The following is a 27,631-nucleotide window of genomic DNA, read 5'->3' as shown; positions in this document are numbered from 1 at the left end:
AACCATTGGCTGCAAGGATCCGTTGTAATAGCTCTATTTCTGGAATATCCACAGGCCCCTCTGAATATAAAATTGCATTATATGCCGATGATGTCTTAGTTTCTCTCACTGACCCAGCCCAATCCCTAAATTCACTTCTAGAGGAAATAAATTTATATTCTCAACACTCGGGTTATAAAATTAATGTTTCCAAGACTGAAGTTCTCGATTTCTATATCCCAGCTACCCTAAAACAAACCCTTGAAGCCATTCTCCCTTGTACCTGGCATAAAAAGAAGATCAAATACATTGGTGTTTTCTTAACCCATCACTATCATCAGCTGTTTCAGGCAAACTTTCCTCACCCGCTAGATAGCATTAAGTCTGATTTGTGTGACTGGTCCAATTATTTTATTTCTTGGATAGGTAGAATACATTCGGTTAAGATGAGCGTTCTCCCCCGACTCTTGTATCTATTTCAGACCCTCCTGATTTATATTCCCCCCTACGTTTTCAAATTCCTTCAGTATCAGACTTCATATTTCATATAGAACCGGAAACGCCCACGGATCAGACTAAAGCTGCTTCAGCGTCCCTCCAGGGGAGGAGGTTGGGTATTCCTGATTTTAAAAAATATTATTATGCTGCGCAGCTCTCTCACTGTGCTCAGTGGTGTAACTTTAATGCGGGGAAGGTCTGGGTTGCTATCGAAGCCGAGGAATTGGGACTGACCACTGTGTCTTCCCTGTTATGGATATCTAGGATTCATCGCCCCCGGATGGTTTCTTCCCACCCTGTAATTTCCCGTTCTTTAGCAATTTGGGACTTGGTTAACAGACGGTTTAAGTTAGCTCCAAGCCCATCCCCTTTGATACCATTACTCCATAATCCAGGCTTACACAAATCATCCTTTACTGCTTGGTCATTGGGTGATATTTACTATTTAAATTACATCACTATAGATAATAATTTTCCACAATTTTCTGAAATTCAAGATACAGTAGCAATTCCATCCAAAGATTTTTTTCGCTTTTTACAAATTAGACACTTCCATTCTAAAATTAGTTCAATTTTGATTAGTAGACCTTTGACCTGTTTTGAGTCTATATGTTGGAGACGTCCTTCCACTAGGGGTCTTATCTCTACTATTTATTCTTTATTGGGGGAGGAGGTCAGTCCTGATCGGGACTCTCATGAATTGGCGTGGGAGCGTGATCTGGGGCACCCTATAGATGCTGAGGATTGGACGGAAATTTGGGACAACGCCGCTGCCAGTTCTATCTGCGTCAAAATTAAAGAAAATATCTATAAATTGCTGTATCGATGGTATTATGTGCCTTCGCGCCTGCAAGTAATGTTTCCCGATGTTTCGGATAGGTGCTGGAGGAACTGTAGTGGCGAGGGCACTTTTTTGCACATTTGGTGGACTTATCCCAAACTCACTAGTATATGGCAGGAGGTTGTTGATCTTCTCTCGTGCCTCTTTGAGACCACTATTCCCTCTGATCCTCAGCATTTTCTTCTCCCCTTATATCTGCCCTCCCTATCACAATATCAGAATAAGTTATTCCGACACATAGTGTCCGCTATGACCTGCCAGATAGCAGCGGATTGGAAAAACCCTGATCCTTCTCCTATGCAGGTAATACTATCACGGGTTTGGAACATCTACAAGATGGAATATATGACTGCTATATTATGTAACTCATCAAAATCTTTTGATAAGGTGTAGGGCCCTTGGTTGACACACCAAAATATTCCAACTCCATTCAATATTTAACCCCTTTTTTTTTTCTCTTTTGCATCTAGATTGAAGGAATGCCTTCCCGTTTAGAGTCCAGCCACCCTTATCTCCTTATATCTACTTTTGTTTTTTTTATAGTTTTTTTCAATTCTTTTTTTTCCTCTTCTTTTTTTTCTCTACTACTTTTTGACGGTTTGCCACACCGTTGCTGTTAGATATTTTTCTTGCATCTATATTTTGTTTTATAATAAAAAAAAAGTAATTACTATATTATTGTTATATATAGTTACAGCTTATATTCCATATGCATATTTTGTGCTGTAATCTATGTTTGAATATTTGTCTGTTCTATTTTATTGTGATTTGCTCAATAAAAACAATACTTAAAAATAATTACCCTTCTGTCCTTACTCCTGTCTGTTACATATACTTTATCCTCTCCATATTATATTCCATGTATGTCACTCCCCCATGTGGTGACTATATAATAATGACCCTTCTGTCCTTACTCCTGTCTGTTATGTATACTTTATCCTCTCCATATTATATTCCATGTATGTCACATTCCCCCATGTGGTGATTATATAATAATTACCCTTCTGTCCTTACTCCTGTCTGTTATGTATACTTTATCCTCTCCATATTATATTCCATGTATGTCACATTCCTCCATGTGGTGATTATATAATACTTACACTTCTATCCTTACTCCTGTCTGTTGTGTATACTTTATCCTCTCCGTATTATATTCCATGTATGTCACATTCCCCCATGTGGTGACTATATAATAATTACCCTTCTGTCCTTACTCCTTTCTGTTATGTATACTTTATCCTCTATATATTATATTCCCTGTATGTCACATTTCCCCATGTGGTGACTATATAATAATGACCCTTCTGTCCTTACTCCTGTCTGTTATGTATACTTTATCCTCTCCATATTATATTCCATGTATGTCACATTCTCCCATGTGGTGACTATATAATAATGACCCTTCTGTCCTTACTCCTGTCTGTTATGTATACTTTATCCTCTCCGTATTATATTCCATGTATGTCACATTCCTCCATGTGGTGATTATATAATAATTATCCTTCTGTCCTTACTCCTGTCTGTTATGTATACTTTATCCTCTCCATATTATATTCCATGTATGTCACATTCCCCCATGTGGTGACTATATAATAATGACCCTTCTGTCCTTACTCCTGTCTGTTATGTATACTTTATCCTCTATATATTATATTCCATGTATGTCACATTCCCCCATGTGGTGACTATATAATAATTATCCTTCTGTCCTTACTCATGTCTGTTATGTATACTTTATCCTCTCCATATTATATTCCCTGTATGTCACATTCCCCCATGTGGTGACTATATAATAATGACCCTTCTGTCCTTACTCCTGTCTGTTACATATACTTTATCCTCTCCATATTATATTCCATGTATGTCACTCCCCCATGTGGTAACTATATAATAATGACCCTTCTGTCCTTACTCCTGTCTGTTATGTATACTTTATCCTCTCCATATTATATTCCATGTATGTCACATTCCCCCATGTGGTGACTATATAATAATAACCCTTCTGTCCTTACTCCTGTATGTTATGTATACTTTATCCTCTCCTTATTATATTCCATGTATGTCACATTCTCCCATGTGGTGACTATATAATAATGACCCTTCTGTCCTTACTCCTGTCTGTTATGTATACTTTATCCTCTCCATATTATATTCCCTGTATGTCACATTCCCCCATGTGGTGATTATATAATAATTACCCTTCTGTCCTTACTCCTGTCTGTTATGTATACTTTATCCTCTCAATATTATATTCCCTGTATGTCACATTCTCCCATGTGGTGATTGTATAATAATTACCCTTCTGTCCTTACTCCTTTCTGTTATGTATACTTTATCCTCTCTGTATTATATTCCATGTATGTCACATTCCCCCCATGTGGTGACTATATAATAATTACCATTCTGTCCTTACTCCTGTCTGTTATGTATACTTTATCCTCTATATATTATATTCCCTGTATGTCACATTCTCCCATGTGGTGACTATATAATAATGACCCTTCTGTCCTTACTCCTGTCTGTTATGTATACTTTATCCTCTATATATTATATTCCCTGTATGTCACATTTCCCCATGTGGTGACTATATAATAATGACCCTTCTGTCCTTACTCCTGTCTGTTATGTATACTTTATCCTCTCCATATTATATTCCATGTATGTCACATTCTCCCATGTGGTGACTATATAATAATTACCCTTCTGTCCTTACTCCTGTCTGTTATGTATACTTTATCCTCTCCATATTATATTCCATGTATGTCACATTCCCCCATGTAGTGATTATATAATACTTACACTTCTATCCTTACTCCTGTCTGTTGTGTATACTTTATCCTCTCCGTATTATATTCCATGTATGTCACATTCCCCCATGTGGTGACTATATAATAATTACCCTTCTGTCCTTACTCCTTTCTGTTATGTATACTTTATCCTCTATATATTATATTCCCTGTATGTCACATTCACCCATGTGGTGACTATATAATAATTACCCTTCTGTCCTTACTCCTTTCTGTTATGTATACTTTATCCTCTATATATTATATTCCCTGTATGTCACATTTCCCCATGTGGTGACTATATAATAATGACCCTTCTGTCCTTACTCCTGTCTGTTATGTATACTTTATCCTCTCCATATTATATTCCATGTATGTCACATTCTCCCATGTGGTGACTATATAATAATTACCCTTCTGTCCTTACTCCTGTCTGTTATGTATACTTTATCCTCTCCATATTATATTCCATGTATGTCACATTCCTCCATGTGGTGATTATATAATAATTATCCTTCTGTCCTTACTCCTGTCTGTTATGTATACTTTATCCTCTCCATATTATATTCCATGTATGTCACATTCCCCCATGTGGTGACTATATAATAATTATCCTTCTGTCCTTACTCATGTCTGTGATGTATACTTTATCCTCTCCATATTATATTCCATGTATGTCACATTCCTCCATGTGGTGATTATATAATAATTATCCTTCTGTCCTTACTCCTGTCTGTTATGTATACTTTATCCTCTCCGTATTATATTCCATGTATGTCACATTCCCCCATGTGGTGACTATATAATAATTACCCTTCTGTCCTTACTCCTTTCTGTTATGTATACTTTATCCTCTCCATATTATGGCCCTCATTCAGAGCCGGACGCTCTGAGCAGAGCGCTCGCTCTGAATGAGGGCCGTCCTCCATAAAAATGGAGCGTCCTCCTGGACGCTCGTATAGCTGTGGGTCACTACCCACAGCACATACGAGCGTGCAGGATGATGGTCGCGATGGTCTTGACCATCGCCAGTGCGAGCAGGAGCCTGTGGTCGGGGTTTTCGACCACAAGCCCTGGAGTGATTTTGGCTCCATCAGAGCCAAAATCACTCCCACTGACATCACTAGTGATGTCAGTGGGGCCGGCTTCTGACGGTAGGCGTTCCCTTGGAAACGCCTCCGTCTGGCAGGCACGCCCACCAAAGGGGGCGTGCTGTCAATCAACATCGACAGCACGCCCCCTTTGATCAGTCACAACGAGCGAAGGAAAGTCCTTCGCTCGTCGCGTCTGGCGCATGCGCACGACGGAGCTCCCTCCGTCGTGCGCATGCGCAGTGCACACCATCGACCCACTTGCGAGCGGACAGCCGCTTGCAAGTGGGTCTGAATGAGGCCCTATATTCCATGTATGTCACATTCCCCCATGTGGTGATTATATAATAACGACCCTTCTGTCCTTACTCCTGTCTGTTATGTAACTGATTCTCCTTCCAGTCTCTCTCCTGTCTCTTCCTTTCCAATCCCCCCTATTCTCTCCCCTAACACTTGTCCTATATGACGTCTCCTCTTCCTCTCTCCCCATTGTAGCTATCATAGTGCATGTAAGCCTACATGCACTACATGTAACAGTGACACCCTCCGTCGCAGCTTCTTAGCCGTCCCTCCTCCTGCATGCTATCAACAATCCACATCCGCACAGATCCGGCTATACATCACTGCAGTAATCTGTCTACGGGACATAAAGACACCGCCCACAGCGCTCCCCAACAACGCACAGAGACGTATCACTGGGTTCTAGGTATTACTAGGAGTAGGACACAGTGCAGATAGCTCACACCACACACTACAGCAGCTATGCAACACGTTACTAATGTCTGATGTCATAGACAGAGATTACACAGTATAATATCATTGTATAATACACACACAGCTTCTGTACACATCATATAAAGTGTCACTGTGGTATATTGTTGAGACCCTAAATCCCATATACCTGATGCTCCTGTGGGGTCCTGTGATTCTCCTCTGTACAATCCTGTGAATAAAGAGGATGGGGACATCTCTCTGGGGTATTTCTGTTACTGGGTCCATCTGTAGGAGACACATAGAGACTGAGTACATTGTATATATGTGATTATCATATGATGTGTGTATATAGGGGGGCCCCATACCTGCTCTCCCCTGTACAATAAATGACAGTCTCCTCTTACCCAGTGATGTGAGGGGCCGGTGATTCTCCATCATCACGTCCTTGTACAGACCCCTGTGTTCCTCTATATACTCCTCCTCCTGCATGGAGACATAGACAGTGACATCCTGACACCTTATTAGAACCTGACACACACAATGATACAGTCATCACCCAGACAAATCCCCTGGTGTTACTGTATAATGTCTCATTCCCAGCAGTCACCTCTCCAGTCATCACCCAGACACATCCCCTGGTTATAATGTCCCATTCCCAGCAGTCACCTCTCCAGTCATCACCCAGACACATCCCCTGGTGTTACTGTATAATGTCCCATTCCCAGCAGTCATCTCTCCAGTCATCACCCAGACACATCCCCTGGTGTTACTGTGTAATGTCCCATTCCCAGCAGTCACCTCTCCAGTCATCACCCTGACACATCCCCTGGTGTTACTGTATAATGTCCCATTCCCAGCAGTCACCTCTCCAGTCATCACCCAGACACATCCCCTGGTGTTACTGTATAATGTCCTATTCCCAGCAGTCACCTCTCCAGTCATCACCCAGACACATCCCCCGGTGTTACTGTAAAATGTCCTATTCCCTGCAGTCACCTCTCCAGTCATCACCCAGACACATTCCCTGGTGTTACTGTATAATGTCCTATTCCCAGCAGTCACCTCTCCAGTCATCACCCAGACACATCCCCTGGTGTTACTGTATAATGTCCTATTCCCAGCAGTCACCTCTCCAGTCATCACCCAGACACATCCCCTGGTGTTACTGTATAATGTCCTATTCCCAGCAGTCACCTCTCCAGTCATCACACAGACACATCCTCTGGTGTTACTGTATAAAGTCCCATTCCCAGCAGTCACCTATCCAGTCATCACCCAGACACATCCCCCGGTGTTACTGTATAATGTCCCATTCCCAGCAGTCACCTCTCCAGTCATCACCCAGACACATCCCCTGGTTATAATGTCCCATTCCCAGCAGTCACCTCTCCGGTCATCACCCAGACACATCCCCTGGTGTTACTGTATAATGTCCCATTCCCTGCAGTCACCTCTCCAGTCAGCAGGTGAATGTTCTTTTTGGTGAATTCCAAGATATTCAGGTCACTGTGTCTCTTACGTAAAAGTGAGTAAGGTGGCGGCACCGTGATGGGGCGCTGGGTCCTCCTTAGTATACCTGACACAAGGGGACGGCTGCTGGGTGTCTCACACTCACCGGATGTCTTCTTCACTACTGAGTAACCCTGTTTATTGGGGAAGACACCAAATAATATGAGATATGGTAAGAACTTACCCTTGTTATCTCTATTTCTACGAAGTCCATAGGGTTCCACAGGATACCTTGGGGTATAGGTGTGACGTCAGTCGCAGGGCACCAAAGAGTTAAGCTTTCAGCCTCCCAGGATGCACTAGGTCCCCCTCCTATACCCCGCCCCCGGGCCAAGGCACCTCAGTTAGTTACCAAGCCATAGGCCGGAGGAGGAGAAGGAAGAGAGAGAACAAAGATCTGGACACATACAAGAATCACATTCTCACCAGAGGGAGACGGAAAACCGGTGACCAGAGCAAAGCCCATCTGCAGCACAGGTGCGACAGGGCGGGAGTCCTGTGGAACCCTATGGACTTCGTAGAAATAGAGATAACAAGGGTAAGTTCTTACCATATCTCATATTTTCTACTTCAGGGTCCATAGGGTATCCACAGGATACCTTGGGGATGTCCCAAAGCAGTATCCTTTAAGGGTGGGGACGCTCCTGTGCAGAAAGGAGAATCCGCCGCCCGAAGGAAGCATCCTGAGAGGCGAAGGTGTCAAACCTGTAATACCTCACGAAGGTATGGACAGAGGACCACGTAGCAGCCTTGCAGATCTGAACTGCCGAGGCACCACGTCGAGCTGCCCACGAAGGACCCACAGACCTAGTGGAATGAGCCTTCAGAGAAGGAGGGACCGGTAGGCCTTCATGAAGATAAGCTTCAGAAATAGCCATACGGATCCAGGCTGCCAAAGTTTGCTTTGAAGCAGGCCAACCCTTTTTACGGAAGCCAAAGAGGACAAACAAAGCGTCCGACTTCCTAAACGAAGAAGTGCGGTCAACATAAGTCCTTAAGGCCCGCACAACATCCAAAGAGGCCTCACCCACGGAAAGACCCGGTGAGTTAAAGGCCGGAACAACTATTTCCTCGTTAATATGAAACTGGGAAACAACTTTGGGAAGAAACTCGGGCCGAGTGCGGAGCACTGCCCTGTTCCCATAAAAAACCAAGAAAGGGGGTCTACAAGAAAGAGCCCCTAACTCAGAAACACGTCTGGCCGAAGCAATGGCCAGAAGGAAAACAGTCTTAGCTGTTAGCCATTTAAGATCCACTGAGCCCAGTGGTTCAAACGGCGGTCCTTGGAGAGCCCTCAGGACCACAGCCAAATCCCAAGGCGCCACAGGTGGAACAAAGGGCGGCTGAATGCGGAGAACACCCTGCATAAAGGTGCGCACATCCGGGATTGTAGCAATCCTACGGTGAAACCAGACAGATAGGGCCGAAACCTGTACCTTCAAAGAAGCAAGGCGAAGCCCATGATCTAGTCCCGCTTGCAGGAAGGCGAGAATCCGAGACAGACGAAACTCCCGCGGTGCATAACCTCTCGGTCGACACCACTGGAAGAACGTATGCCACACGCGATGGTATATCCTCGCGGAAGACGGTTTCCGAGCTCGCAACATGGTACGCACCACAGAGCTGGAAAACCCCCGGGACCTCAGCATGGCCGTCTCAACAGCCACGCCGTCAAAGACAGCCGAGTCAGGTCCGGGTGAAGGCAAGGACCCTGAGACAGAAGGTCCGGTCGTAGCGGCAACCGCAGAGGAATGTCCACGGACAGACCCTGAAGGTCTGAGAACCAGTGCCGTCTGGGCCACGCGGGAGCTATCAACAGGAGCGTCCCTCCTTCCTGTTTGAATTTCCGGATTACCCGTGGAAGAAGGGAGACCGGAGGGAACAGGTATGCGAACCGGAACGTCCACCGGACGGACAGAGCATCCACCAGAGACGCCCCTTCGTCTCTTGTGCGAGACCCGTACACCGGCAACTTGTTGTTGTGCCGGGACGCCATGAGGTCGATTTCTGGAAGACCCCACCTGTCCACCAGTAGTTGAAAAACGTCCGGGTGCAGGGACCATTCCCCCGGATGAACGTCCTGGCGACTTAGAAAGTCCGCCTCCCAATTGAGCACTCCCGGGATGAAGACCGCTGATATGGCCGGAAGATTGCGCTCCGCCCAAACCAGGATCCGAGAGACCTCTACGAGAGCCGCCCGACTGCGAGTTCCTCCTTGCCTGTTTATGTAGGCCACGGTGGTAGCGTTGTCCGACTGGACCTGCACCGGGCGACCCTGGAGAAACCGCTGTGCCTGCTGGAGAGCATTGAAGACCGCACGGAGTTCCAAGATATTTATTGGAAGCTCCGCTTCTGTCGGCGTCCACCTGCCCTGGAACAAGTGTGGACCCGAAACTGCTCCCCAGCCCCGAAGACTGGCGTCCGTTGTCAACAGGACCCAATTTGGAACCCAGAACGGACGTCCCTTGTTGAGGTGGGTCGTCTGTAACCACCACGTAAGGGACAGGCGAACCTCCTGGGTGAGCACAATCGTCTGGGACTTCAGAGACTGAGTCAGCCCGTTCCACTTGGACAGGATCAGGTGCTGCAGAGGTCTGGAGTGAAACTGGGCGTATTCCACCATGTCGAACACCGACACCATGGAGCCCAGTAACCTCATCGCCGAGTGTAAGGACACCCGGCGGCTGTGCAGACAACTGCGCACCCTTGACTGTAAAGCAGAGATCTTGTCCTCCGTCACGAAGATCCTTTGCTGTCCCGAGTCCAATAAGGCTCCAAGATGCAGAATCCTCCGAGACGGGATTAGAGTGGACTTCTGCCAGTTGATTAGCCAGCCGTGCCATTGCAGCAGTGCAATGGTCAGGTCCAAGTGGCGTAACAGGAGCTCTGGAGATCCTGCCACCAATAACAGGTCGTCCAAATACGGCAACATGCGGACTCCCTGCAGCCGCAGAGAAGCCGCCATGACCGCCATTACCTTGGTGAAAACACGTGGTGCTGTTGCCAGGCCAAAAGGTAACGCCCTAAACTGGAAGTGGTCGCTGCTGATTGCGAACCTGAGGAACTGTTGATGGCGCCAAAGAATAGGGACATGCAGGTAAGCGTCCTGTATGTCCAATGACACCAAGTAGTCCCCAGGTTCCAGCGCCAGAATGATGGACCGTAGGGTCTCCATCCGAAACTTCGGGACCCGCAAAGACTTGTTGAGTGCTTTGAGGTTGAGAATCGGACGATATGACCCATTGGGTTTCTGTACCAAAAATAGATTTGAATAGAAACCCTGGCCCCTCTGGGAGAATGGAACCGCCACTTTAACTCCAGCCTGGAGCATAGTGTGCAATACCTTCCGCAGCTCCGTAGCCTTGTTCCGGTCTGATGGGAGACCCGTGGTGAAGAAGCGAGCCGGGGGTCTGTGCCGGAAGGAGAGGGCGTATCCGTGAGAAACCACCTCCAGAACCCAAGTGTCTGTCGTAGTGGTCGACCAACACTGGGCGAACTGTAGCAGGCGGCCTCCCACCCTGGGATCCCCCAAAGGGAGGCCCGGACCGTCAGGCCGCAGGCTTGTCATCTGGCTTGGGGGCCGGACGTCTGGTACTCCATGCCTGCTTCCGGGGCTTGACCGATTTCTTAGGGCCAGCCTGTCGAGGAAACGACTGGTTTGGGCCTGCCCTGGGCCCTAGATGACCGAAAGGACGATGGTCCCGAACCAGAAGGAGCAGCGGCCGACGGGAGACAGGCAGATTTGGCTGCCACCAGCGTGGCCACAATCTTATCCAGATCCGGACCGAAGAGAACTTCTCCGGTAAACGGCAACGCTTCCAGACCTTTCTTGGAATCTGCGTCCGCCTTCCAGGATCGCAGCCACAAGGTGCGACGAGCAGCTACCGCTGCTGAAGAAATTCTAGACACCAGAGTACTAATGTCTAGAGCCGCCTCGTTGATGTAGGTGGCCGAATCACGGAGATTGCCAATCAACTCCGCCTGATCGGCCGGACAGTCGGATTCAAAAGAAGCCTCTAATGAATCCGCCCAGCGCTCCATCGCTCTGGCAACCCAGCAAATGGCCATAGCCGGCCGTGCTGCCCCCCCTGCAAGGGAATAAGCGGACTTCAGGCAGATTTCTACCTTGCGGTCCGTAGCATCCTTAAGGGAGGACATGGATGGCATCGGCAATGTGGCACTACGGACAAGACGGGTCACGTGAGAATCCACCTGTGGAGGGGATTCCCACTTCGCAAAATAATTATCCGTGAACGGATAAGCCACCGCCAGGCGTCTCTGCGGCTGGTATCTTTTGCCAGGTTGTTTCCACGCCTCCTCTAAATGGTCCACCAACTGACCCGAAAGAGGAAAGACTGTGGCATCGCCCTTCACATCTTTGAAAAAGGCATACTTAGATTTAGCCGCTGGGGGAACTTCGTCCTCAATCACCAAGGCTGTGCGGACCGCCCGAATAAGTCCAGGAATATATACTTTGGACTTAGCATCAGCGTCCTTAGTATGGAGAGGTTCCTGATCGTAAGGATCTAGAATCTCCCCATCATCAGACGTCCCTTCGTCATCCTCATAAGGAGCGGACAGAGACGCCACCGGCCTTTTATGAGACCGCATCACAGACTCCCCTTGCAACACATCCGACAAGTGCTGTACAGAACTCGTCAGGGAGTTAACCCACGCTGGCTCCTGAGAACCCGGGAGCGGGGAAATAGGGAGACTGTGGGGTACCACCAATTGTCGTGGGAACCCCTGCATGGGTGACGACACCACAGACTGCTGGGACAAACCCATCGGAGTAAACGCGGGCTGCGGAGCTAACTGGCCCACTAAAGCTGTTAACGCCTGAGCGAAACAAGCCCAGGGCGGCTCCTGTACCGGTGCTGTAACCGTAATAGGCCGCGCCATGGACAAACACTGCCGGCAAAGGCCCTCCGCGCTACCCTCCCCCTCCGCTAACGGTACTTTGCACGTGGTACACTGTAGCCGGAGGGGAAAATCACTTTCAGACATGATGGCACCACGTATGTGACCTCTCTCACCAATTAAGTATTAAATAGGCGAGAGACCACCCTGCAGCACCGCACCGCAAGGGCTTTAGCAGAAAGAACAGGGACAGTAATAAAGCTGACAGTTTAGATGAAGAAAAGATTACAGGCAGCAGCGCTAGCACAGTCACATACAATGCAGAGAAATAACAATTCCTGCACTAACAGCGCTGATCACTCAACTACACAGACACAGGGCCTGGTAGGACACAGCGCTGCATACACAGACCTGAGCCACAGCGGAGGAGAGGTATGCGGGGGGACCCAGACCACGATGCTTCCGTCCAGCGCTTCCAGCAGCGTTCACCATGCGTTCTGGAGAAGATGGCCGCCGAGGAGCAGAGAGGAGGCTGGCCTGGGGGAGGAGCGCTGCCACAGGACCAGTCGGCAGCATGCAGAGAGGGCTGTGTGCAGCGGGGGAGGCGCCGGCTGTGAGACAGGGAATGCGCGCTCCCCTGGCATGCATTTAACCCCTGGGACGCCGCAGCGCTACCGCTCTGCTGCGGTCCGCTGTCCCAGGGGGTAGTGGAAGCGCAGGTTGGTCGCCTGGCTCCACGCTGCAGCCAGTCCCCAGGGAGCCCCCTGCCTGGGGACTTAGGACCATGTGATCAGCGGGGACCCACCGCGGGACCCCGCTGCTTACATCTGTCCCCCTTGAATCCGGCCATGGTCCGGAGCATCTGGGGTCACCGCTAGCTGTGACCCCAGACGCCCACCAGCATCCCCGGATCAGTACCGGCGTTCTGGTACCGGCGGGGTGTAGGGAAGACAGCATGGACGTCAGGACTGACTGTCCATGCTGTACATCCAGTTGTGCAGCCACAGCTGCATGAAGAATAAGCTTCAGGGGCTCTTCTAGCCCCCACTCCAACAGGTGCACCCGACTCCGGCCGGGCACCAAACTAAACTGAGGTGTCTTGGCCCGGGGGCGGGGTATAGGAGGGGGACCTAGTGCATCCTGGGAGGCTGAAAGCTTAACTCTTTGGTGCCCTGCGACTGACGTCACACCTATACCCCAAGGTATCCTGTGGATATCCTATGGACCCTGAAGTAGAAATCACTGCATACAGTCCCAGATCCCCTCACCTCCCCAGTCATATCCCTGTATTATTACTACAGATATCAGTGATGTCACTGTGACACTCCCCTCACCTCCCCAGTCATGTCCCTGTATTATTACTATAGATATAAGTGATGTCACTGTGACACTCCCAGATCCCCTCACCTCCCCAGTCATGTCCCTGTATTATTACTATAGATATAAGTGATGTCACTGTGACACTCCCCTCACCTCCCCAGTCATGTCCCTGTATTATTACTATAGATATAAGTGATGTCACTGTGACACTCCCCTCACCTCCCCAGTCATGTCCCTGTATTATTACTATAGATATAAGTGATGTCACTGTGACACTCCCCTCACCTCCCCAGTCATGTCCCTGTATTATTACTATAGATATAAGTGAAGTCACTGTGACACTCCCCTCACCTCCCCAGTCATGTCCCTGTATTATTACTATAGATTAAAGTGATGTCACTGTGACACCCCCAGATCCCCTCACCTCCCCAGTCATGTCCCTGTATTATTACTATAGATATAAGTGATGTCACTGTGACACCCCCAGACCGTCTCACCTCCCCAGTCAGCAGGTAGATGATCTCCAGGGTGAGATGTAAGATCCTCTCAGTCCTGTGACTTTCATCCATGTCCATCCTCAGTGAATTAGTGAGAATACAGAATGTGTGACGTGAATTAAATACTTTGGTTCCTCACAGCAGGACTATCTAGGAATAAATATCACAGAGAACACATGTAACACAGTAAGACATGTAACACTGAGTGACCAGTAAGTCTCCCCTTTCCCCCCAGCCATAGAGCCCTGGTCAGTGTCTGTCAGAGGTTCCTGTGACCCAGCCCCATAAGACTCCTCAGAGGCCATCACACAACGCTGTACTGTATAAGGTTACACCAATGCTCCTCTCCTGGCCGGGGGTCTTATTCCTCCCAGACACAGATTTGGTGCAATTTGCTCCACGTGAATCTTTTACAAACACATGAATTAGGGATGTTGGGAATTTTTACTTTTGTTTTAAATTTATTCCAGAATCGGAGAGAATCTGTGACTATACTGAGGTCATACAGGTAACAGGGGTGTGAGGGGAGAGTACACAGGAGAGCAGAAGGGGTGCAGATATGGGGAGAGGGGAAGTAACGTAGGAATACAGAGCACACAACAGGGGGTGTAACGGCTGTACAGAGGTGTCAGTAACACAGGGGAGGGGGAAGGGAACAGAAGAGGTTAATAACACAGGGATAGGACAGCAGGCAGCCCAGGGGACACACAAAGGGTTACACAATACAGAATCCCATCAGTCACTCTGCACAAATGATGAAATGACAAATGACCGCACCTCAGATGTATGTTACATGTGTGACCAGCCTGCCGGCCGTGTGTGTGCAGCGTAGGGTGGGGTGAGACATGTCCTGGGGGATAATCAGTGACACTCTGAGGATCTGGGGACTGTCACAGCCACTGGCTGTCTCTGAGAGTCTCTATTGCTCAGGATAACAAGACGTCCTGACAGACAGTCTCAGCTCAGGGAGTGCAGCCCTTTGTTACATGTCCTGTCTGTGTCCTTCTCACACATCCTTCCCCAGCTCCTGTTATGTATCATCTGGTATATACAGTACATACATGTTATACCTATTATGTGTTATTCCTCGACCACTCATTATTACTCTGCAGTTGCTGCTATAACAGGACACTACAGGCTGCTCCCTCTGTATAATAATAACAGAACACTACAGACTGCTCCCCCTGTATAACAGTACTAACAGGAATCCACAAGCTGCTCCCACTGTACAGTATTGCACCACATGCTGCTCTCCCTGTTTTGTAAGACAGTGCACGCTGCTCCCCCTGTATAGGACATCACAGGCCACTCCCTTTATAGTAGGACACCGCAGACCAGTTCCCTATATAGTAGGTCCTGTATAGTAGGACACTGCAGGCCACTCCTTCTGTATGGTAGGACACCACAGGTCACTCCCCCCTGTATAGTAGAACAGCTCAGGCCGCTTCCCTTGTAAAGAAAGACACCGTAGGCTACTCCTCCTGTATAGTAGGACACCACAGACTACCCTTCCTGCATAGTAGGACAAAACAGGCTGCATTTCCTTTATAGTAGGACACTGCAGGCCCCCCCTGTAGAGGACACCACAGGCTACACCCCTGTATAGTAGGACACCACAGGCTGCTCCTCTGTATAGTAGGACACCACAGGCCACTCCACCTGTATAGTAGGACAACACAGGCTGCTATCCTTGAAAGAAAGACACCATAGGCTACTCGTCCTGTATAGTTGGACACCACAGGCTGCTCCTCTGTATAGTAGGACACCACAGGCCACTCCACCTGTATAGTAGGACAACACAGGCTGCTATCCTTGAAAGAAAGACACCATAGGCTACTCGTCCTGTATAGTTGGACACCACAGCCTACCCTTCCTGCATACTAGGATACAACAGACTGCTCCTCCTTTATAGTAGAACGCTGCAGACTGCACCCCCTGTATAGTTGGACACCGCAGGCTGCTCCCCCTGTATAGTACGATACCAAAGGCCACTCCCCCGTATAACAATTACAAATGCGATTACCTGCTGCCTCTTCCTCCTGGGATCATCCGGTAACTGCAGCTATAGAAGACACGCCCCTCTAGATAGCCACGCCCTTTCCTTCTCTTCTCCGTGTTGTTATGGCTTCTATCTGCCCCGCCCCTCCTCTCATGGGGACCGCCCTCCTCTCATTCCCCTCAGTGCGGTGATTGGCAGCAGCGAGTAGCCAATCAGGCGGCACAAAGTAGGAAGGACGTCCTGTAACTAACAGCCACCAGCACCTGCCGCTCACAGCTTCATCACTAGAGTAATCCTCATGTATGGTGACCGGCGGCCATATTCTTATAGTCTCCAAGTCACAGAGAAGAGGGGGCGGGGCCACAGGGGCTTTAGCTGCCATTTTGTCATAGACATTCCTGACACAGCCGGAGCCAGGTAACGTGTCCTGTATATATTATATTATTATTATATAGGGGAGAGGGAACCGTACAGTGATATATGAGGGGGAATAATACAGCTCCCAGCACACACTGATATGTTGTTTTATTATTATATAGGGGAGAGGGGACAGTACAGTGATATATGAGGGGGAATAACACAGCTCCCAGCACACACTGATATGTGGTATTATTATTATATAGGGGGAGGGGACCGTACAGTGATATATGAGGGGGAATAATACAGCTCCCAGCACACACTGATATGTGGTATTATTATTATATAGGGGAGAGGGGACTGTACAGTGATATATGAGGGGGAATAACACAGCTCCCAGCACACACTGATATGTGGTATTATTATTATATAGGGGGAGGGGACCGTACAGTGATATATGAAGGGGAATAACACAGCTCCCAGCACACACTGATATGTGGTATTATTATTATATAGGGGAGAGGGGACTGTACAGTGATATATGAGGGGGAATAATACAGCTCCCAGCACACACTGATATGTTGTTTTATTATTATATAGGGGAGAGGGGACTGTACAGTGATATATGAGGGGGAATAACACAGCTCCCAGCACACACTGATATGTGGTATTATTATTATATAGGGGGAGGGGACCGTACAGTGATATATGAAGGGGAATAACACAGCTCCCAGCACACACTGATATGTGGTATTATTATTATATAGGGTAGAGGGGACTGTACAGTGATATATGAAGGGGAATAACACAGCTCCCAGCACACACTGATATGTGGTATTATTATTATATAGGGGAGAGGGGACTGTACAGTGATATATGAGGGGGAATAACACAGCTCCCAGCACACACTGATATGTGGTATTATTATTATATAGGGGGAGGGGACCGTACAGTGATATATGAGGGGGAATAATACAGCTCCCAGCACACACTGATATGTGGTATTATTATTATATAGGGTAGAGGGAACCGTACAGTGATATATGAGGGGGAATAATACAGCTCCCAGCACACACTGATATGTTGTTTTATTATTATATAGGGGAGAGGGGACTGTACAGTGATATATGAGGGGGAATAACACAGCTCCCAGCACACACTGATATGTGGTATTATTATTATATAGGGGGAGGGGACCGTACAGTGATATATGAGGGGGAATAATACAGCTCCCAGCACACACTGATATGTGGTATTATTATTATATAGGGTAGAGGGGACTGTATAGTGATATATAAAGGGGAATAACACAGCTCCCAGCACACACTGATATGTGGTATTATTATTATATAGGGGAGAGGGGACTGTACAGTAATATATGAGGGGGAATAACACAGCTCCCAGCACACACTGATATGTGGTATTATTATTATATAGGGGGAGGGGACCGTACAGTGATATATGAAGGGGAATAACACAGCTCCCAGCACACACTGATATGTGGTATTATTATTATATAGGGGAGAGGGGACTGTACAGTGATATATGAGGGGGAATAATACAGCTCCCAGCACACACTGATATGTTGTTTTATTATTATATAGGGGAGAGGGGACTGTACAGTGATATATGAGGGGGAATAACACAGCTCCCAGCACACACTGATATGTGGTATTATTATTATATAGGGGGAGGGGACCGTACAGTGATATATGAAGGGGAATAACACAGCTCCCAGCACACACTGATATGTGGTATTATTATTATATAGGGTAGAGGGGACTGTACAGTGATATATGAAGGGGAATAACACAGCTCCCAGCACACACTGATATGTGGTATTATTATTATATAGGGGAGAGGGGACTGTACAGTGATATATGAGGGGGAATAACACAGCTCCCGTCACACTGATATGTGGTATTATTATTATATAGGGGGAGGGGACCGTACAGTGATATGAGGGGAATAACACAGCTCCCAGCACACACTGATATGTGGTATTATTATTATATAGGGGGAGGGGACCGTACAGTGATATGAGGGGAATAACACAGCTCCCAGCACACACTGATATGTGGTATTATTATATATTGGAGTGGGGACCGTACAGTGATATATGAGGGGGAATAACACAGCTCCCGGCACATACTGATATGTGGTATTATTATTATATAGGGGAGTGGGGTCCGTACAGTGATATATGAGGGGGAATAACACAGCTCCCAGCACACACTGATATGTGGTATTATTCATATATAGGGGAGAGGGGACTGTACAGTGATATATAAGGGGGAATAACACAGCTCCCGGCACACACTGATATGTGATATTATTATTATATAGGGGGAGGGGACCGTACAGTGATATGAGAGGGGAATAACACAGCTCCCAGCACACACTGATATGTGGTATTATTATTATATAGAGGAGAGGGGACAGTACAGTGATATATGATGGGGAATAACACAGCTCCCAGCACACACTGATATGTGGTATTATTATTTTATAGGGGGGAGGGGACCGTACAGCCCCTGGCACACACTGATATGTGGTATTATTATATTGGAGAGAGGGGACCATGCAGAGATCTATGAGGGGGAATAACACAGCTCCCGGCATACACTGATATGTGGTAATATTATTATATAGGGGGGAGAGGACCGTACGGCCCCTGGCACACACTGATATGTGGTATTTTATATAGGGGAGTGGGGACCATACAGTTATATTTAAGGGAGAATAACACAGGTACAGGCACACACTAATCTGTGATATTATTATATAGTGGAGAGGGGACTGTACAGTGATATATCAGAGGGAATAACACAGCTCCCGCCACACACTATGTGGTATTATTATTATATAGGGTAATCATTCCATGTCAGTTCACCCAGGCCATGACTCCCACTGACTCAGCGTTTCATGAAACTTTGTACACTTGATACTAACACATATCTACAAACCCATGTAAAATGTTTCTTCTCTAGCCCTCATAGTTTTTGAGATATAGGGGGTGAAAGTTTAAAAAAAATTGCTCAGAAATGCCACTCCTGATGCTCCGTTTTTATGTGAGGTGTATGTGGAAAAAGATTCCTATCTCAGTGCCTAATCCGCATATCACTTTGAAATTTTGGCCCTTTGTCAATCAGAATATGGATATTCCTGAAAAAAATGTTTATCAGCCTTGCCCGACTTTGACATTCATTATACGTTCCTTTACTTCATTCTTAATAATTTTTTGGTGCTAATAAAAAGGTGGGTTCAATATGCATTATCAACCTAAGGCAGATGAGTTATCATGTCCCTTTTTTTTTTAAATTGAACCTTAAAGTATATTTTATAAGCCTATGAAAGAAAATGGGATTTTGATTGCCTGTATGAGTATTTTAATGTTTAATTAAAAATCTCTCTTTAAAAATAAAAATTACCATTAGGTATAATTTTGCTCGCCTATGGAGTATTTTAATTTGTATATTTTGGGGTGTATTCAATTAGCCTGCGATTACACGTTGTCATGGGAAAAACTGCTATTTTACAATGAAAACCCCGTATTCAATTTGCCGCAATAATTTATCATCGTGAATTTTACCTCAAATTTCACTTCACCTACTATAAGCAGGTGCAAAGTTGGGGAACATACCTATTTTAATGTAAAAATGTTGGGATTTGGTTCAGAACCACTGGGACAGCTACCCCCCCTCCAATGACTAATTGGGCACTTTGACGTTTTTAATCATTTTTAATTGGCCAATAACGACATGTCGTTTTTGGGTTAAAAGAGTGCACAGTTATGGAATTTTCGGTTCAACTATGGGACAGGTATATTAGGGCGCTTTATGAGTGAACCAAGTGTTTTTAGTCTTGCAGGTGGGAGTAGTCAGTCTTTTCTCTTTCTTCCACTAGGGGACACTGGAGGTGCTTACGCTGGGGTATAGAGGCGTGGATAGCTGGAGCTGGCACTTTAATTTAGAAGTGTGAAGCTCCTCCCCCTCTATTCCCCACCAGCCCTCAGTTTACAAAATGTGCCATCGGAGCTGGTCACAATTTGCTGTGCTCCAGCAACACATATGTTTATTGTTTTCTTTTATTTAGGATATTTATTTATTTATTTTCCTACATCTTTTACATTTACTAAGTACCCTTCGCCACCTCTCTAAAGGTGGGGTCCGGGTACCTGGCGCCCTGTTCTTAGAAGAACAGGAAGGAGTGCACAGGGCTTATTAAAAAAGCACTGACAGCTCCTTTATCGCCACAGCACATCTCTAACACAAGAGCAGAGTGTGCTGCAGCTGAGAGAGCCGCCGGGGAGCGCAGTGAGTATGGCTGCGCGTCTCCCCCCTCCCTCCCCCCCTCCGGCGCCTAACCGCCCTATGTTGTATGCAGCACTATAGCGCTGCTTCACTCCTTCAGTCGCGGCGAGCAGCCGTTAATTGACGGAGTCTGTGAGCGCCGGGCTCCCCCGTTAAGCGGTGGGCAGCCAGGTTAGCGCGGCAAGCCTGGATGAAGTCGGGGGGCGGAGCTTAGCAGCGCGGGCTCTCTTCCCTACAACGCTGGTTAGAGCAGCGCTAGGCTCTCTATCTAACAAGTCTCCCCTCTCCCCGTTAGTTTACAATGTAGAGGGGCTGACAGGTGCCGCAGCCAGCGTTACACAGGCGCCCCTCCCCCCGCTAGTAGAGCGGCAAGTAGCGGGGCAGTTAGAGAGGAATAGTTAATATATGGCCAGCGTTAAGCAACCATATTGCATGCCTCAGGGGCGGACCAGGCGGGCTCTCTATCTCTCTATACGCGGCAAGCGGCTGTTACAACAGCGTGGCTGCCGGTTTTTTTTTAACACACTAACTGCAACTATCCTCATTACAGGAGAGTGCAGAAGCCACACACTGGGCAGAAGGATTGATTCTCCTAGCACACACCCCTTCTACAGGATCCTTTCCAAAAGGGGCTGACTGAGGTGTACAAAGTGCAGGGAATCTGAATTATTGGGAGGAGTGGTGTGAACTCCTCTGTTTCTCACTAGCCTTCTGTCTCTGTATTCTGTCTGTTTATTCATAGAGTCTGATTCTGTGTGAGTGGCTGTATGTGTATATACCTATGTCTGGACTATGGCTTATTAGAAAATGTTTGTTCCAAATGTAACAACATACTAAGCCGAATGCTGCTGGCACCACGCTATGTGATGCTTGTTTAGTAACCGAAGGGGCAGCGCAGACGGTGCACTACGCCCTGGGGTGTGGAGTTTGTGTGTTCTCGCTGTGCTTCCGTGGGTTTCCTCCCACTATAGATACCATTATAATCCTCTGTGGCTATTGCGGTCTCACCTACTCCTGCATGGGCCGCTGACATGGCAGGAGTTATGGCGGCTGTATTGTCTGAATTAACGACCAATAGGAGGTTAACCAACTATCTGAACTGGTACAGATTGTGTACCGCTTCTACATTGTCCTCCACTGCCTATCATAAGCCTGCACTAAGCATCCTCTGCCGACTGTCCTCCAGTCAAATGAGGAACCCCTCACAGCTCTGCGCCGTTCTACTTAGAATCTGCCTCTCAGGCAGTGGAGCCTTTTTAATTCTAGCGGTCAGGCAGATCCTTAATGTACCTGAGGAAGTAGTCCCTGCAGCTCAGCTAGAGCTTCTAGAACAGCTTTCTGTGGCCTGGAAACAACTGGATAAGCGGCTCCAAATCCATGTCATTTCCCTTCCAGCTATCCATTTCCATCATCCATGATGGAACATTGGGAAACACCTCCTCCTGTAGAAAACGCTTCCTTTGCCAGGTGCTACGTTAATTTAGGACTCTTCTGCTAGTGATTTGGAACAACACTGCGATCCAATTTACACTGCAGCAGGAGCCCAATTTAGACCTACGCCTGTTAGCGCTTCGGTTATCTATGCTGTAATTTGCTGGGTGGACCAGTTGATTAGGGGCTTGGATACTTCCAGAGCAGGGTTACGATTACTAGCGGAACTCTGTGAGTCAGCAGTTTACATGCTCTGGCTTCTCTTTAGAACGCACAAATCGTTCGCCTTTTACTAAAGATTTCCATGGAGAAAAGCAAAACTGAGTTTTGTCTCAATATTTTCATGCACCAGCTTAATGGGTTTTAAAAATGACCAGGGTTTCCAGAGAGACAGATCAGTGCTCGTATGTCCGTTTTTGCTATTTCTTCCCGCAGTGTTCTCTGCTTACTCTCTTGGCAGGCGGATGCAGAATCCAAACGGGCTGTTGAGGGTCTACGGTTCACATATGCTTTTTAGTCCAGAACTGGACAAATGGATATCCCAAGACAAGTAAGTCTTCTCTCTTCCCTTTGAATGCTTCGCAGGAGGACTTACAGGTCCCTCATTTCATTCCTTTCGTGCCCATCCCTTTTGTTAAAGGGCCAGAGATACCCCCTCGCACATTAGGGGTGGCAGAGGAAAAGGTTGCCCACATACAGTTACACGTCGACAGGATCAAAGACCAGTCGACCAACAGGTGGCTGACTGTCTCCCATCCCGCCTGGGATCTCCTGCGATGGGACTTTGCTTTCCGTGCGGTTCCGAATAGCTTTCGAGCTTTCCACTCCACATCGGTTCTTTTCTACGAGTCTGCCGGTGTCCACAGACAAGGCCCCTATTAAACCTAAAGTCTTAAACCAATATCTTAAACTGTAGCATTTCACTATGGAGTCGCTTCAGTCTGTCATTGCAAGCTTGGAACCGGCAGAGTTTCTCTGTATATAAAGGATGCGCATCACCATGTCCCAAATTGGGAACCGCATCAGGCTTTACAGCATTTTGCGATTTTGCAAACTCACAATCAGTTTCGGGCGTGGCTGTTCGGGTTATCCTCGGCTCCCCGTGTTTCCACTAAGTTTGTCTGTCATGACGACTAGTTAATCAAGGCTCCGTCGGAATCACTTCTCTTGGACTATGACTTACTGACATCATCAATTTCTAGATACCCAATCTGAGTCCGTCCGAAAGACTCCAGTTCTGGGGATGGTCCTAGATATGACATTACAGAGGATTTTCCTTCCGGAAGACAAGGCCCGGAAAATCCAGTTGCTCTTTCAGCTAGCCCTAGGATCAAGGAGGGTGTCCTTGCTTCTTGGTCTTCGTCTCTTGGGGAGGATGTTAGCTGCTTTCAAGGCACTACAATATGGACAATTCTACTTCCGAGTATTCCAACTGGCCCTGCTAACACAGGGGTCAGGGTCTCGCCTGCATCTATATCAACTAATCCATTTGGCCCCGGTAACCAGGGTGGTACTCCTTGGGTGGATATGACAGGCGCCAGCCTCCGAGGATGGGGACCTGTTGTCCTCGTCTATCACTTTCATTGGTGGTCCCTACAGAAAAGACAGTGGCCCATAAATGTTGGAACTCAGAGCAGTTTCCCATGCTCTGCTAGAAGCAGCGCAGTGTCTAAGGTCTCTTCCTGTACGAGTTCTGTCAGACAACGCGACGGCCGTTGCTTACATCCACGCCGGACCGGCAATCGTAGTCGCATGGCAATGAGAGAAGTATCTCAGATTCTCTAGTGGGATGAGAGTCAGTCAAGTAATCTTGTCGGCAGTATTCATCCTTGGAGTGGACAACTGGAAAGCAGATTACCTAAGCTTCATCCACACGCGTTTCACGCACTGGGGTCGTCTTTAGGCGGACCTCAGGGCGTCTCTATTTAAACATCAGTGACCAAGATACGTGTCAAGAACTCTGGATCCGCAGGCAGAGGCTGCAATTCCATGGACCTACGACATGGTTTACCTGTTTCCTCCGATTCCACTAATTCCTCGTCTACTAAAACGAATAAAACACGAATCGGCCTTAGTCATTCTCGTGACACCAACCTGGCCTAGGAGGAGTTGGTTCTTCGGTTTTTCTTGGCAGTCGATCCGGGCCACTTCCTCTTTGTCCGGACCTTCTGCAGCAGGGTCCTTTAGTCCACCCCAACTTAGCACAACTGCGTGTAACGTGGTGGCTCTTGAATCCGATATCTTAAGACAGACGGTCATCCCAGACTCGGGTATTCCCACCATGCTACGCGCCAGGAAACCAGTTTCGGCTGCGCATTATCATTGCATAGGGTGTTACAGTTGGGGCCTTCCGTTAGGGGTGTTTCGTTCTCCCGTTTTTACGTCTTTCCAAATGAGATTAGATTCTAGTCTTTGCCTAGGATCATTAAAATTGCAAATTTCTGCTCTTTCTATTTTCTTTCAATGCAGGTTGGGCCTCCTTCCGGCGATGCAGTCATTCTTCAGGGGGTGTTGCGGGTGCAGCCACCTTTTGTACCACCTATGGCTCCCTGAGTCTTGGTATTTTTATTTTTTGTTTCTTCAGTCTTCCATGTGTGAACCTCCCAAGAGGTTGATATTAAGTATTGTCTTGGAAGACGGTCCTCCTCCAGGCTTTAGCTACGGCTCGCAGGAGTTTGAATTGGGTGCTCTGTCTTATAGGCCTTGTGTTTCATGATGCTAGGGTGGAACTCAAGATGCACGCTACTTTCCTACCTATGGTTGTGTCTGTTTTTCACATAAATTAGCCTATTGTGGTACCTTCTTTGGTACGGGACTCTGGTGTTTCTTCTACCCTAGATGTGGTTAGAGCTCTTCGCCTCTGTTGCTTGGACGACGTCCTTACGCGAGTCTTAGTTGTCCTTTTTATAAGGCTGTTCGGAAGGGTTGGCCAGCATCCAAACAGGATTGGCATGTTGGCTTAGACTGACAATCTGTCAAGCTCTTCTCAGCAATGATCGTCAGTCTCCTATGTCCGTGTCGGCTCATTCCACACGTTCTGTGGGTACGTCGTGAGAGGCACGTAGGGGTGCCTCAACTTTACTATTGTGCCGTGCAACCACTTGGTCATCGGTGCTCACTTTTGTAAAGTTTTATAGATTGATACATTTGCGGTTTCAGCATCATGTTTTGCTGCCTTGTACTGCAGGTTCCTCAGAGCGCTCCCGCCCGTGGGGAAAACTTTGGGACGTCCCCAGCGTAAGCACCTCCAGTGTCCCCTAGTGGATGAAAGAGAAAATGGGATTTTGGTACTTACCGGTAAATCCTTTTCTCTGATTCCACAGGGGACACTGGACGCCCACCTCAGCGCTCTTCGCCTGTCTGTTCCGTTTGTTCCATATGTTGTATGGTTTTGTTGTTGTGTGATATTCTCTTCCTTTCACTCCCTTTTTTCTGCATCTCCTCTCGGTCTTCATTTTCTAAACTGAGGGCTGGTGGGGAATAGAGGGGGAGGAGCTTCACACTTCTAAATTAATTAAAGTGCCAGCTCCAGCTATCCACGCCTCTATACCCCAGCGTAAGCACCTCCAGTGTCCCCTGTGGAATCAGAGAAAAGGATTTACCGGTTAGTGCCAAAATCCCATTTTTGCACTTTTTTTTTTTAAAGTCCCCTAAAATGACACAAATATATGCTTGTATCCATTTTTATGTACCCTGAATTTAATGAGAGCACTTATTTTGCTGAAAAAATACACTTCAAAACCGTTATCCTATGTTAGTTTGGCATTTTTCGGGGTACAGGCTGATTTCCCCATTTTCATCTACACTTTTCAGAGTAAGAACTTTTGCGCAAATCCTGTTTTTGTGATTTTGGAATTGAATAGGTGTAAAAACGGGAGCGCGCACACCCACGAAAATCATATATAAAAGACTTACCAGGACCTAGTTACTTATTTACATGGGCGTAGCCAGAGGTATGGGGGCCCCATAGCAAAATTTCCTTGGGGGCCCCCAGCCCCATAATACTTACCCCCCTGCCTCATAATACTTACCTCCTCCTGAGCCCAGCGCTCCGCTCCGTATCTCCTCACTGAAGCTGGGAGGAGGCATGGACATGATCAGGGGATGTAATTATGGCCATACCTCCTCCCAGCTTCTAATGGTGCGTACACACGGAGCGACCAGTCAGCGATAACGATATCACTGACTGATTGCCCTGCACCCTCATGGTGTGCTGGATGATCGATATCCATCATCCAGCCCATCACCAACCCAGCAACGACGGGCCAGCGAAAAACTATTCTTACGTGATTCAGAATGAAGTTCAAGGGTATCATTGGACGAACAATGGTTGTACACTGCACCCAGCTGTAATCTACGCTCATGTTCCCCAGTCTGATGACCTGGTCATCACAAGTGCCTGAGTCTTGTCTGATGATTTGGAGCATGATGTAGCATTTGTGTACGAAACACAGTAAGTAATTATTCAGTACATCAAGGAAAACATTCCTGCTGTCAAAAAAATTGTGTTACTTCAGTCATGGGTGTGGTGGGCAGTATAACAATTGCAAATAAAATTCTCAACTTGTGCTGCCATGGTCGAGACTTCACTTTGAAAGCATCATGGGCATTTTTTGCAACCAGTGCATATAAAAATGAAAGAAATACCACTCCACCAGCGCTTTAAGGGTCAATACATATTATAAGTTCTTTAGTTCCATATAATGATTTCCAACTCCCAGGGGCAATATATACCACCTCTCAAACATGTAGTTCACAACTGAGAAAAGAGAGATAAAAAAATACCATACATAGTGCAGTATTATAAATGGACAAAGAAGAAATGTAATAACAATCTAGGTAAATTACAGATAGGTCACATAAAAACAGAATAAAATGGTAGTCATCCACAGGTTATACTGTATCCATATGTGGCTAGAATGTTAACTATTACCAGCTGTAGGTGAGAACTGGCAGCGGTCAGTTCTTATGAGCGTATGTATAAAGAGAATCCCCCCGGCTGCAGCAACAGGTCTATAGTTGCCATGGTGAGGTTTAGACGCGGCCGTTTGTCTGTATCTCGGTGGTCTCTAGTCACATGACAATCTCCTCCCATCACGTGACATGTTACGTCTATAGTTGCCATGGTGAGGCTAAGACGCGGCCGCTCGTCTAGATCTCAGCGGTCTCCGGTCACATGACTATCTCCTCCCGATCACGTGACATGTTACGTCTATAGTTGCCATGGTGAGGCTTAGACGCGGCCGTTTGTCTGTATCTCGGTGGTCTCTAGTCACAATACTAAACGTCAGACGCTTTACACAGGAGTGAGAAGTTACGATATCTGTCTGTTGCCATAGCGCTCTTAGGCGTCCCTTATCCTCCTGCCTCTCACATTGTTAGCAAACAGTCCACGTATGTAAAGAGATCACTAACTCGATTTCATATATTTCTACT

The 27,631-nt window shown here is 47.1% G+C and overlaps 2 protein-coding genes and 1 non-coding gene across 3 annotated transcripts in view; 2 read left to right on the top strand and 1 right to left on the bottom strand.

The window, feature by feature from the left end:
- The window catches only part of LOC148473814 (uncharacterized), a 336,188-nt gene that overhangs the window by 52,439 nt on the left and 256,118 nt on the right, over positions 1-27,631 (top strand). The gene's annotated exons all lie outside the window — the stretch shown is intronic.
- LOC148473816 (uncharacterized) overlaps positions 1-27,631 on the bottom strand; it is a 160,822-nt gene that overhangs the window by 81,815 nt on the left and 51,376 nt on the right. The window contains exon 5 of the mRNA XM_088459441.1: positions 6,097-6,194. Within this exon, the coding sequence (XP_088315567.1) occupies positions 6,097-6,194 (98 nt within the window). The remainder of the gene's footprint in view (positions 1-6,096; positions 6,195-27,631) is intronic.
- On the top strand, positions 22,444-22,560 carry LOC148473818 (U5 spliceosomal RNA). Its single transcript, XR_015872950.1, has one exon. It is a non-coding gene; the product is annotated as a U5 spliceosomal RNA (small nuclear RNA).

Source organism: Taudactylus pleione, unplaced genomic scaffold, assembly GCF_031769625.1.
Source record: "Taudactylus pleione unplaced genomic scaffold, aTauple2 ptg000910l, whole genome shotgun sequence".
NCBI classification, from domain to species: domain Eukaryota; kingdom Metazoa; phylum Chordata; class Amphibia; order Anura; family Myobatrachidae; genus Taudactylus; species Taudactylus pleione.
Note: the sequence above shows the minus strand (reverse complement) of the source record. Positions and strands in the feature narration are given on the sequence as shown.